The sequence below is a fragment of the Jatropha curcas genome, chromosome 7, assembly GCF_041381405.1.
Source record: "Jatropha curcas cultivar XTBG-Jc1 chromosome 7, XTBG_Jcur_1.0, whole genome shotgun sequence".
NCBI classification, from domain to species: domain Eukaryota; kingdom Viridiplantae; phylum Streptophyta; class Magnoliopsida; order Malpighiales; family Euphorbiaceae; genus Jatropha; species Jatropha curcas.
The window spans coordinates 15,617,905-15,631,061 of NC_143157.1; the positions used below are offsets into that span (position 1 = coordinate 15,617,905).

The 13,157-nt window shown below is 33.1% G+C and overlaps 2 protein-coding genes across 2 annotated transcripts; both read left to right on the forward strand.

Annotated features, from left to right (window-relative positions):
• The first annotated feature begins 2,021 nt into the window (after positions 1 to 2,021).
• LOC149494751 (exopolygalacturonase-like) lies at positions 2,022 to 3,900 on the forward strand. Its single transcript, XM_089723571.1, has 5 exons — positions 2,022 to 2,271; positions 2,361 to 2,669; positions 2,756 to 3,045; positions 3,149 to 3,365; positions 3,449 to 3,900. The coding sequence occupies exons 1-5, from the start codon at positions 2,065 to 2,067 to the stop codon at positions 3,689 to 3,691; spliced, it is 1,266 nt and encodes a 421-aa protein (XP_089579697.1). The 5' UTR covers positions 2,022 to 2,064; the 3' UTR covers positions 3,692 to 3,900.
• A 2,701-nt stretch (positions 3,901 to 6,601) lies between these two features.
• On the forward strand, positions 6,602 to 8,480 carry LOC149494752 (exopolygalacturonase-like). Its single transcript, XM_089723578.1, has 5 exons — positions 6,602 to 6,851; positions 6,941 to 7,249; positions 7,336 to 7,625; positions 7,729 to 7,945; positions 8,029 to 8,480. Exons 1-5 carry the CDS (start codon positions 6,645 to 6,647, stop codon positions 8,269 to 8,271), a joined length of 1,266 nt encoding a protein of 421 aa, XP_089579704.1. The 5' UTR covers positions 6,602 to 6,644; the 3' UTR covers positions 8,272 to 8,480.
• Positions 8,481 to 13,157: the final 4,677 nt, after the last annotated feature.

Below are 13,157 nucleotides of genomic sequence, written 5' to 3' on the forward strand. Positions count from 1 at the left end.
TGTTATATTAAATATCCAACCACGTTACATCTTTCAGAAAATAAACTTATGTTGGTATTTAAAATTCTTAAATTATTTTTTCATGGTTTTTTCTTGTGTATTTGAAATATTTATACTATTTTATATAATAATTTAGTTTACACAAATGTTAAAAGAAAAGATTAGGGACATACTCCGGTATTAGAATACAATAAATAATTACATATACCATAGAAATTAAAGTTTAAACAAATACTCATGGACGCCGTTAAAGATAAATATGATTGTTGATTGATTTAGTAATTAATTCGTTTTGAAATTGTGCAATAATTTAATGCAATAGAGATATAATCGAATGTAAACTTTTTACATCAGTTAAAAAGAACTATGAAAAGAAAGTCAATTGATTAATATCATAATTTATCAATTATTAAAACTCACGTTATTCAATAAACTAAAATTATTAACAATTATCCAAACTGATATTTTAGGATTTCTAAAATTTCATTCAGGTTATTATAGGTAATCCGATTATTCCCTCTTATTCCCACTTTTATATATACTAGGTAGATAGATTGTGTAAGTGAAAGGACATGTTATGGTAATATGATTATTGTCATACTGAGATAACTTAACCGAGACAAATGAGATGCAATGATATCGTTCTACCTCAAATAACATTCACTAATTTCGTGAAAACCCAAGCCTGAGAAAAACCTTGAATCATTTTACTCACCAAATTGATATTCTCTTGTTATTCACACTTCATAGGTTTTATTATGTTGAAACAATATGTTTAAGCATATGGTCACATGGAGAATTCTTAAAAATAATGTTAGCATATAACAATGTTACACAAATTCCTATCCCACAGTGGTTAGAGTTAAGAATTTATTTTTCTTTATTTTTTTCGTGAAGAAATAATTTATAGAAATAATTTTAGTCATTCCGATAGTTTTTAATTCCATTATAACTCTCAATTTAAAATTTATACTCTAAATTCTTTTATTTGTCACGTCACCTCCCTCTTTGTTAATTAATTTAAAAGCATCAGAGTACAGTGTTTCAGCCTGGAGACACTGTGTCTCGGAGAACACCTTGGAGTTTATATCAAGTGCCAACAGCCAAATACTCTACTTAAAGTATTGTTATCCTTATGGATCCACATTTTGCTTTCTAGTCAAAGCACAGAATTTAAAAGTGAATAATTAAGTTTGAGCAGTTCTAACTTAACCACACACAACGAGATGCTCATCCTTTCAAGATAGATACGAATTTAAACTTGCAGCTTCCTGGAAGTGGCCACCGAAAGTGCATCAGACAAAAAAGAAAAGGAATCACAAGCTCTAATTCTATAAAATGGGTTATGCCTGTATGGCCTTATGTAAGCAGGGAGAGCTGTAGAAATTTGGTGAACATGGCTTTTTGAAGCAATATAAAAAAAAATTGGAATAAAAGCATTCACATTACTTGATGACTGCAGTAAAAGCAGAAAGCCGAGGCCTCATAACCATCATATTAATCAGCTTGCTAATTCGCAAAATCATTATCGTGGCAAGGAAACTATTGACTGCGAGGCAGCTTTCACGTATGGTGGTTTCATAATTGCGGAATATCGTACCAGCAAATCAACACTAGCAGTGCCAGCACCGGCTACACCACCACCTCGTTATTTTTATTAGCTCGGTTGGGTGTGTACATATATGTTATATGTATATCGATGTAGGAAGATGAAATTTAATATGTTAAATTGTGCTTAGCCAAAATATGCTCTTGACTTAGACTCATAAGAATAGAACCCATGTATAATTTTGGCCTTGTATTGGGAGTGGTTCAACCTTTCATTTCTTTCCGATTAATAAGGATGTGGATGGTAGCCAAGGAGGAGGAATGACATGGATTTTCCATGTATGATCCACTAAATAGTAGCGCTAAATTTAAACAATGCATCGAAGGAAAAGGAGTAGGACTAAGTCTATTTTCTTTTATAGATTACTATAGATAGATTCAAAGGAGGTATAAATTCATGAGATTTTGCAAACATTAGCAATAGATAAAAGTAATTGTCTGGATGCTTAAGTCACCATGGCCAGCACAGGAACATTCAAGGTTAAGGCTATAGCTGTGCTGGTCTTAGCTTTGTTTTCTTGTCTGGCCAATGGTGCACTAAGCCACACCGCTGTGGGTCTCCGTAATCGCCGTGCCCTTGGAGGAACGAGCGGTGCTGCAGTTACAGTTTTTGACGTCACAGAACATGGTGCTAAGGCAGACGATAAAACGAACAATGCAATGGTAAGACATATCAGAACTTTAAACTCTAACAGGGTTTTTGAATGCAGCCATATCTTATATTAAGCACTAACGATGGAACTGTGATGTAGCCATTTATACAAACGTGGAAGGCAGCTTGCGAATCCACTGCTCCTGCAAAAGTTGTTATTCCAGATGGAACATTTTTAACAGGCCCTACTGTATTTCAAGGGCCATGCGCAGGGCCTGTGATTTTTGAGGTGCAAGGGTGTGTAAAGGCTAGCACTGATCTCAGCGAATATACTTCACCAGAATGGATGGCCTTCGAATCTATCGACGGTTTAACTTTGACCGGTAAAGGAACTTTCGACGGCCAAGGACCCGCTGTTTGGGAATACAATGACTGCAAATCAAACAAGGATTGCCAGAAGCTTCCTGCTGTAAGCATGTAATTAATCAATTATGTTGCTGTTTTTGATTATATAGTATTGAAATGATTTTTCTATTTTTTGGGATATTGTTTTAGTCGCTTAGGTTCCATAAAGTGAACAATTCAGAAGTTTCTGGGATCACCTCCCTCAATAGCATGTTCTTCCACTACCACGTTGTAAAATGTCAGAATGTTGCCTTCCACCATCTCACCATAACGGCTCCAGACGACAGTCCGAACACCGATGGCATACATATAAGCGGTTCGAGTTGTATCAGTGTCACTGACAGTATGATTGGAACTGGTGATGATTGCGTCTCAATCGGAGATGGAACCACAAATCTTACAGTTTCCCAAGTTACTTGTGGCCCGGGACATGGCATCAGGTAATTAACTTTTTCTTTAAATCTTTTCTGTTCTTGGGTACTTCCAATTTTTAAGAATAATATTATGAAATTTTCAATTTCTTTGTTTGTCATTGTGGTCTAGTGTCGGAAGCCTTGGCAAATATCCTGATGAGGACGATGTGAGCGGGATTCTTGTGATCAACTGCACATTTTCAAACACTACAAACGGTGCTAGAATCAAAACATATTCCGATTCAGATCCCAGCAATGCTTGTGGCATCGTTTACGAGGATATTATCATGGACCATGTAAAGAACCCGATTATCATAGATCAGAAATATGGTATCAAAGATAAGGAGGTAATTAATTCAGGGAATCCTATCAATAAAAAGATGGATTCTTATGACAACATTTATTTAAAGTGTTGTGTAATATTATGCAGGCGCAACCATCTAATTCTAAGGTGAAGGTTAGTGATGTTCATTTCAGAAACATTAAGGGCACATCAGTTTCACCTGTAGCAGTCGATTTCCAATGTAGCTCATCATTTCCTTGTGAAGGAGTAGAACTTTCTGATATAGATTTGACCTACATAGGCGATAAACCTTCAACTGAATCTGCTTCATGTTCCAATGCCAAAGTGACCTGTGGCGGCAAACAAAATCCAGCAATTACTTGCACTTAATGCGTATATATATTTGGATTGTTTTTACTTACTTTTTCCCTTTCAATTTTGAGCTTAGAAAATCATTTTACGTGTGAGCAAGAAATTTAAGGCTTATTTTACGTCACTCTATGGCCGACTTCATTGTAAGATTTTTGCATGCTGCTAATTGCAGTGTAATTCTTTTTTATGATTAGTCTTTTTATGACATGCGTTGCACGTTGACTACACTCGTTATTCGTACTCATTCAATTTTTTATGTCCTTTTTTACTTATTATTTACACTCTTTTTTATTTTTTAACATTAAATATTGATTATAATTTTTATCTTATATTATTTAAATTTTTATAATGCTAAAATAAAATTTCATATAAGATTAATGTGAATACAACGATTAATTAATAAAACAGCAATGTATACACACACACACACACACACATTTCGCCTTAATTTATATCGTCATTTATCTAAAATTCATTATCGCTATAATGCCACCTAATAAATATGTTTCAATATTTATAGATACACAGATATAAGAATAAAATATTACATATATTTTTAAAATTAAAATTTATAACTGTCCTTTATCCTATACACAGATATGTTCATTTTATTTAAAAATAAATTTTAAAGGCAAAGATTTAAAAATTTTGAAAGGCTTAACTGTGTATATTCATTCTATTTGAAAATTTGTTATAAAAAAATATACTTTTTTCTTTGTTTTTCCTCCCTCCTAAATAAAATATTTTAAATTGTAATAAAAATGGAATCAAATTTTTAAGAAATAAATTTATAAAACAAAATATAAAATTTTCAAATGTCTCATTATCGTATTTATTTATGAAAAAATAATATATTCACACTGTTTTTCTTTTTGAAAACAATATCATGTGTTATATGAAATATCCGTGTTATATTAAATATCCAACCACGTTACATCTTTCAGAAAATAAACTTATGTTGGTATTTAAAATTCTTAAATTATTTTTTCATGGTTTTTTCTTGTGTATTTGAAATATTTATACTATTTTATATAATAATTTAGTTTACACAAATGTTAAAAGAAAAGATTAGGGACATACTCCGGTATTAGAATACAATAAATAATTACATATACCATAGAAATTAAAGTTTAAACAAATACTCATGGACGCCGTTAAAGATAAATATGATTGTTGATTGATTTAGTAATTAATTCGTTTTGAAATTGTGCAATAATTTAATGCAATAGAGATATAATCGAATGTAAACTTTTTACATCAGTTAAAAAGAACTATGAAAAGAAAGTCAATTGATTAATATCATATTTTATCAATTATTAAAACTCACGTTATTCAATAAACTAAAATTATTAACAATTATCCAAACTGATATTTTAGGATTTCTAAAATTTCATTCAGGTTATTATAGGTAATCCGATTATTCCCTCTTATTCCCACTTTTATATATACTAGGTAGATAGATTGTGTAAGTGAAAGGACATGTTATGGTAATATGATTATTGTCATACTGAGATAACTTAACCGAGACAAATGAGATGCAATGATATCGTTCTACCTCAAATAACATTCACTAATTTCGTGAAAACCCAAGCCTGAGAAAAACCTTGAATCATTTTACTCACCAAATTGATATTCTCTTGTTATTCACACTTCATAGGTTTTATTATGTTGAAACAATATGTTTAAGCATATGGTCACATGGAGAATTCTTAAAAATAATGTTAGCATATAACAATGTTACACAAATTCCTATCCCACAGTGGTTAGAGTTAAGAATTTATTTTTCTTTATTTTTTTCGTGAAGAAATAATTTATAGAAATAATTTTAGTCATTCCGATAGTTTTTAATTCCATTATAACTCTCAATTTAAAATTTATACTCTAAATTCTTTTATTTGTCACGTCACCTCCCTCTTTGTTAATTAATTTAAAAGCATCAGAGTACAGTGTTTCAGCCTGGAGACACTGTGTCTCGGAGAACACCTTGGAGTTTATATCAAGTGCCAACAGCCAAATACTCTACTTAAAGTATTGTTATCCTTATGGATCCACATTTTGCTTTCTAGTCAAAGCACAGAATTTAAAAGTGAATAATTAAGTTTGAGCAGTTCTAACTTAACCACACACAACGAGATGCTCATCCTTTCAAGATAGATACGAATTTAAACTTGCAGCTTCCTGGAAGTGGCCACCGAAAGTGCATCAGACAAAAAAGAAAAGGAATCACAAGCTCTAATTCTATAAAATGGGTTATGCCTGTATGGCCTTATGTAAGCAGGGAGAGCTGTAGAAATTTGGTGAACATGGCTTTTTGAAGCAATATAAAAAAAAATTGGAATAGAAGCATTCACATTACTTGATGACTGCAGTAAAAGCAGAAAGCCGAGGCCTCATAACCATCATATTAATCAGCTTGCTAATTCGCAAAATCATTATCGTGGCAAGGAAACTATTGACTGCGAGGCAGCTTTCACGTATGGTGGTTTCATAATTGCGGAATATCGTACCAGCAAATCAACACTAGCAGTGCCAGCACCGGCTACACCACCACCTCGTTATTTTTATTAGCTCGGTTGGGTGTGTACATATATGTTATATGTATATCGATGTAGGAAGATGAAATTTAATATGTTAAATTGTGCTTAGCCAAAATATGCTCTTGACTTAGACTCATAAGAATAGAACCCATGTATAATTTTGGCCTTGTATTGGGAGTGGTTCAACCTTTCATTTCTTTCCGATTAATAAGGATGTGGATGGTAGCCAAGGAGGAGGAATGACATGGATTTTCCATGTATGATCCACTAAATAGTAGCGCTAAATTTAAACAATGCATCGAAGGAAAAGGAGTAGGACTAAGTCTATTTTCTTTTATAGATTACTATAGATAGATTCAAAGGAGGTATAAATTCATGAGATTTTGCAAACATTAGCAATAGATAAAAGTAATTGTCTGGATGCTTAAGTCACCATGGCCAGCACAGGAACATTCAAGGTTAAGGCTATAGCTGTGCTGGTCTTAGCTTTGTTTTCTTGTCTGGCCAATGGTGCACTAAGCCACACCGCTGTGGGTCTCCGTAATCGCCGTGCCCTTGGAGGAACGAGCGGTGCTGCAGTTACAGTTTTTGACGTCACAGAACATGGTGCTAAGGCAGACGATAAAACGAACAATGCAATGGTAAGACATATCAGAACTTTAAACTCTAACAGGGTTTTTGAATGCAGCCATATCTTATATTAAGCACTAACGATGGAACTGTGATGTAGCCATTTATACAAACGTGGAAGGCAGCTTGCGAATCCACTGCTCCTGCAAAAGTTGTTATTCCAGATGGAACATTTTTAACAGGCCCTACTGTATTTCAAGGGCCATGCGCAGGGCCTGTGATTTTTGAGGTGCAAGGGTGTGTAAAGGCTAGCACTGATCTCAGCGAATATACTTCACCAGAATGGATGGCCTTCGAATCTATCGACGGTTTAACTTTGACCGGTAAAGGAACTTTCGACGGCCAAGGACCCGCTGTTTGGGAATACAATGACTGCAAATCAAACAAGGATTGCCAGAAGCTTCCTGCTGTAAGCATGTAATTAATCAATTATGTTGCTGTTTTTGATTATATAGTATTGAAATGATTTTTCTATTTTTTGGGATATTGTTTTAGTCGCTTAGGTTCCATAAAGTGAACAATTCAGAAGTTTCTGGGATCACCTCCCTCAATAGCATGTTCTTCCACTACCACGTTGTAAAATGTCAGAATGTTGCCTTCCACCATCTCACCATAACGGCTCCAGACGACAGTCCGAACACCGATGGCATACATATAAGCGGTTCGAGTTGTATCAGTGTCACTGACAGTATGATTGGAACTGGTGATGATTGCGTCTCAATCGGAGATGGAACCACAAATCTTACAGTTTCCCAAGTTACTTGTGGCCCGGGACATGGCATCAGGTAATTAACTTTTTCTTTAAATCTTTTCTGTTCTTGGGTACTTCCAATTTTTAAGAATAATATTATGAAATTTTCAATTTCTTTGTTTGTCATTGTGGTCTAGTGTCGGAAGCCTTGGCAAATATCCTGATGAGGACGATGTGAGCGGGATTCTTGTGATCAACTGCACATTTTCAAACACTACAAACGGTGCTAGAATCAAAACATATTCCGATTCAGATCCCAGCAATGCTTGTGGCATCGTTTACGAGGATATTATCATGGACCATGTAAAGAACCCGATTATCATAGATCAGAAATATGGTATCAAAGATAAGGAGGTAATTAATTCAGGGAATCCTATCAATAAAAAGATGGATTCTTATGACAACATTTATTTAAAGTGTTGTGTAATATTATGCAGGCGCAACCATCTAATTCTAAGGTGAAGGTTAGTGATGTTCATTTCAGAAACATTAAGGGCACATCAGTTTCACCTGTAGCAGTCGATTTCCAATGTAGCTCATCATTTCCTTGTGAAGGAGTAGAACTTTCTGATATAGATTTGACCTACATAGGCGATAAACCTTCAACTGAATCTGCTTCATGTTCCAATGCCAAAGTGACCTGTGGCGGCAAACAAAATCCAGCAATTACTTGCACTTAATGCGTATATATATTTGGATTGTTTTTACTTACTTTTTCCCTTTCAATTTTGAGCTTAGAAAATCATTTTACGTGTGAGCAAGAAATTTAAGGCTTATTTTACGTCACTCTGTGGCGGACTTCATTGTAAGATTTTTGCATGCTGCTAATTGCAGTGTAATTCTTTTTTATGATTAGTCTTTTTATGACATGCGTTGCACGTTGACTACACTCGTTATTCGTACTCATTCAATTTTTTATGTCCTTTTTTACTTATTATTTACACTCTTTTTTATTTTTTAACATTAAATATTGATTATAATTTTTATCTTATATTATTTAAATTTTTATAATGTTAAAATAAAATTTCATATAAGATTAATGTGAATACAACGATTAATTAATAAAACAGCAATGTATACACACACACACACACACACATTTCGCCTTAATTTATATCGTCATTTATCTAAAATTCATTATCGCTATAATGCCACCTAATAAATATGTTTCAATATTTATAGATACACAGATATAAGAATAAAATATTACATATATTTTTAAAATTAAAATTTTTAACTGTCCTTTATCCTATACACAGATATGTTCATTTTATTTAAAAATAAATTTTAAAGGCAAAGATTTAAAAATTTTGAAAGGCTTAACTGTGTATATTCATTCTATTTGAAAATTTGTTATAAAAAAATATACTTTTTTCTTTTTTTTTTCCTCCCTCCTAAATAAAATATTTTAAATTGTAATAAAAATGGAATCAAATTTTTAAGAAATAAATTTATAAAACAAAATATAAAATTTTCAAATGTCTCATTATCGTATTTATTTATGAAAAAATAATATATTCACACTGTTTTTCTTTTTGAAAACAATATCATGTGTTATATGAAATATCCGTGTTATATTAAATATCCAACCACATTACATCTTTCAGAAAATAAACTTATGTTGGTATTTAAAATTCTTAAATTATTTTTTCATGGTTTTTTCTTGTGTATTTGAAATATTTATACTATTTTATATAATAATTTAGTTTACACAAATGTTAAAAGAAAAGATTAGGGACATACTCCGGTATTAGAATACAATAAATAATTACATATACCATAGAAATTAAAGTTTAAACAAATACTCATGGACGCCGTTAAAGATAAATATGATTGTTGATTGATTTAGTAATTAATTCGTTTTGAAATTGTGCAATAATTTAATGCAATAGAGATATAATCGAATGTAAACTTTTTACATCAGTTAAAAAGAACTATGAAAAGAAAGTCAATTGATTAATATCATAATTTATCAATTATTAAAACTCACGTTATTCAATAAACTAAAATTATTAACAATTATCCAAAACGATATTTTAGGATTTCTAAAATTTCATTCAGGTTATTATAGGTAATCCGATTATTCCCTCTTATTCCCACTTTTATATATACTAGGTAGATAGATTTTGTAAGTGAAAAGACATGTTATGGTAATATGATTATTGTCATACTGAGATAACTTAACGGAGACAAATGAGATGCAATGATATCGTTCTACCTCAAATAACATTCACTAATTTCGTGAAAACTCAAGCCTGAGAAAAACCTTGAATCATTTTACTCACCAAATTGATATTCTCTTGTTATTCACACTTCATAGGTTTTATTATGTTGAAACAATATGTTAAAGCATATGGTCACATGGAGAATTCTTAAAAATAATGTTAGCATATAACAATGTTACACAAATTCCTATCCCACAGTGGTTAGAGTTAAGAATTTATTTTTCTTTATTTTTTTCGTGAAGAAATAATTTATAGAAATAATTTTAGTCATTCCGATAGTTTTTAATTCTATTATAACTCTCAATTTAAAATTTATACTCTAAATTATTTTATTTGCCACATCACCTCCCTCTTTGTTAATTAATTTAAAAGCATCAGAGTACAGTGTTTCAGCCTGGAGACACTGTGTCTCGGAGAAAACCTTGGAGTTTATATCGAGTGCCAACTGCCAAATACTCTACTTAAAGTATTGTTATCCTTATGGATCCACATTTTGCTTTCTAGTCAAAGCAAAGAATTTAAAAGTGAATAATTAAGTTTGAGCAGCTCTAACCTAACCACACACAACGAGATGCTCATCCTTTCAAGATAGATACGAATTTAAACTTGCAGCTTCCTGGAAGTGGCCACCGAAAGTGCATCAGACAAAAAAGAAAAGGAATCACAAGCTCTAATTCTATAAAATGGGTTATGCCTGTATGGCCTTATGTAAGCAGGGAGGGCTGTAGAAATTTGTTGAACATGGCTTTTTGAAGCAATATAAAAAAAGTTGGAATAGAAGCATTCACATTACTTGATGACTGTAGTAAAAGCAGAAAGCCGAGGCCTCATAACCATCATATTAATCAGCTTGCTAATTTGCAAAATCATTATCGTGGCAAGGAAACTATTGAGTATGTATGAGTATATGTATAATGTTGAGCTTCTTTTAACATGTTTGCTATAGGCAATAGGTTGATTTAGTTCAATGGATTGAATTATGCTTATTGGTCAAAACAAATCCATTATCAGTTAGGAGTTTTGGACTTGGATCTGGCATTAGTCTCTTGAAAGCCAGCAGCCATTAGAGAGACCATCACTAAAGCTGACAAGTCTCATTATGAGGCTTGTGAGCGGTTTAACAGGCTAAGCTTGAACTTAATGAGGATGACAATGGCTGAAAATGTTAAGCCATCAATGCCCAGAAACAGATAATGCAAGAGAGTACATGCTGAAAATTAGGAAATACTCCCAATCAGACATAGCTGACAAGTCCATCGTAGGATCCTTGATGAGTGAGCTGACGACCAAGAAGTTTGATTGGTCACAATCCATTTATGATCATGTGACTTGCATGCAGAATTTGGCAGCCAAACTGAAATTAATGGGAATGGATGTGAATGAATCCTTTTTAGTTCAATTTATTATTAACTCACTTCCTCTTGAGTTTGGTCAGTTCCAAGTGAATTACAACACCCTTAAGGAAAAAATGGAACATTCAGGAAATCAAGGCCATGTTGATACAAGAGGAAAGGAGGTTAAAGAAATTGAAGGAACACTCTGTCAATCTCACATTTCATAATGAAGCTAGCAGCAGCAATAACAAATCATGGAAGACAGGCAAGAAAAGGGACAGTGCCCCAATGAAGGTCAAATCCGTAAGGAATTGAATTGAGTGCTACTTTTGTAGGAAGAATGGTCACTTCAAGAAGGACTGTCCTAAAAGTAAGATTTGGTTTGAAAAGAAAGCTATACTTTATGTTTCAGTATGTTTTGAATCAAATCTTATTGAAGTGCCTAATAATACCTGGCAGTTAGATTCTGGTGCAACTACTCATTATCTTATGTTATACAGGGATTTCTTTCGATCCAACCCATAAACGAAACTGAAAAGTTCCTATACATGGGAAACATAATGAAGGCACGAATAGAAGGAATTGGGACTTATAGATTGATACTGGACACTGGTTGTTATCTGGATCTTGAAAAGTGTCTCTATGTTCCTGAATGTGGTAGAAATCTAGTTTCTATAGGGAGGTTAGATAATGCTGGTTTCAGTTTTAAGATTTGTAATAGTGTTTTTTCATTATACAAACATAAGTACTATTATGGTTCTGGTACTTTGATTTATGGTTTGTACCGTTTTAATCTTGATGTTGAATTTATTGAATCCCTGTTTAATGTTGAACACAATATAGGTAATAAACGTAATGCACATAATGAATGTTCTGCTTTCTTGTAGCATCAAAGGTTAGGTTACATATCCAAAGAAAGGATTTTGAGGTTAGTGAAAGGTGAAATCTTACCTCAATTGGACTTCACTGACTGTGATGTGTTTATAGATTGCATTAAAGGTAAGCAAACTAAGCACACATTAAAGAATCCAGCTACAAGAAGCAGTGAATTGCTTGAACTTATACACACTGATATATGTGATCTTTTTTATGTTCCCTCTTGGGGTGGTGAAAAATATTTTATTACTTTTATCGATGATTCTCACAGTACGGTTCTGTATATTTGCTGCATGAAAAGTCTCAATCAGTGGATATCCTTGAGATATTCATTAATGAGGTAGAAAGGCAGTTAAATAGAAAGTTAAAGTGGTGAGATCTAATAGAGGTGGTGAATATTATGGTAAATTTAATGAAAATGGACAATGTCCAGGTCCATTTGCAAAGTTCCTTGAAAGTCGTGCCATTTGTGCGCAATACACAATGCCAGATACACCTCAAGAGAATGGTGTAGCTGAAAAGCGAAATCATACTTTTATGGAAATGGTTAGGAGTATGCTATATAATTATACTGTACCTTTTGTGAACCCCTCCCCCCGAATACATATAGGCATATGATGCATGTGACTAAGGAAGAAATGCACGTGATGTGTGAGTCGCCACCTTGTTTAATTATTTTAGGGTAAACTAGGAAAAAACCCTAAGTGACTCCAATTTTAATTAACCTAATTACTAGATTAATTAACCCAATGATTAAGGCATGATCTACGGAACCGAGGTGGATCCCGAGACTATGTCATGATGATGAACTAACCGATGAATGAATGTTTTGCAGGGTGAATGATGTATTTGGACCGATGAAAATGTTTAAGTGATTTCGACTTGCCACCTGGGGTGAAATCCCGAACGTGCCTACGTACTTCCGTTTGAATGGAAGATCAAAGTCAACGTAGTTCGATAGGCCTTCTTCGAAGGGCTTTGAAGGTGTATGCTTAGTGCATGAGTGTGTATGCTTTGTGCATAAGTGTGTATGCTTTGTGCATGAGTGTGTATGCTTTGTGCATGAGTGTATGTATGCTTTGTGCATTTTGTGTGTATGCTTTGTGCATGAGTGTGTGTATGCTTTGTGCA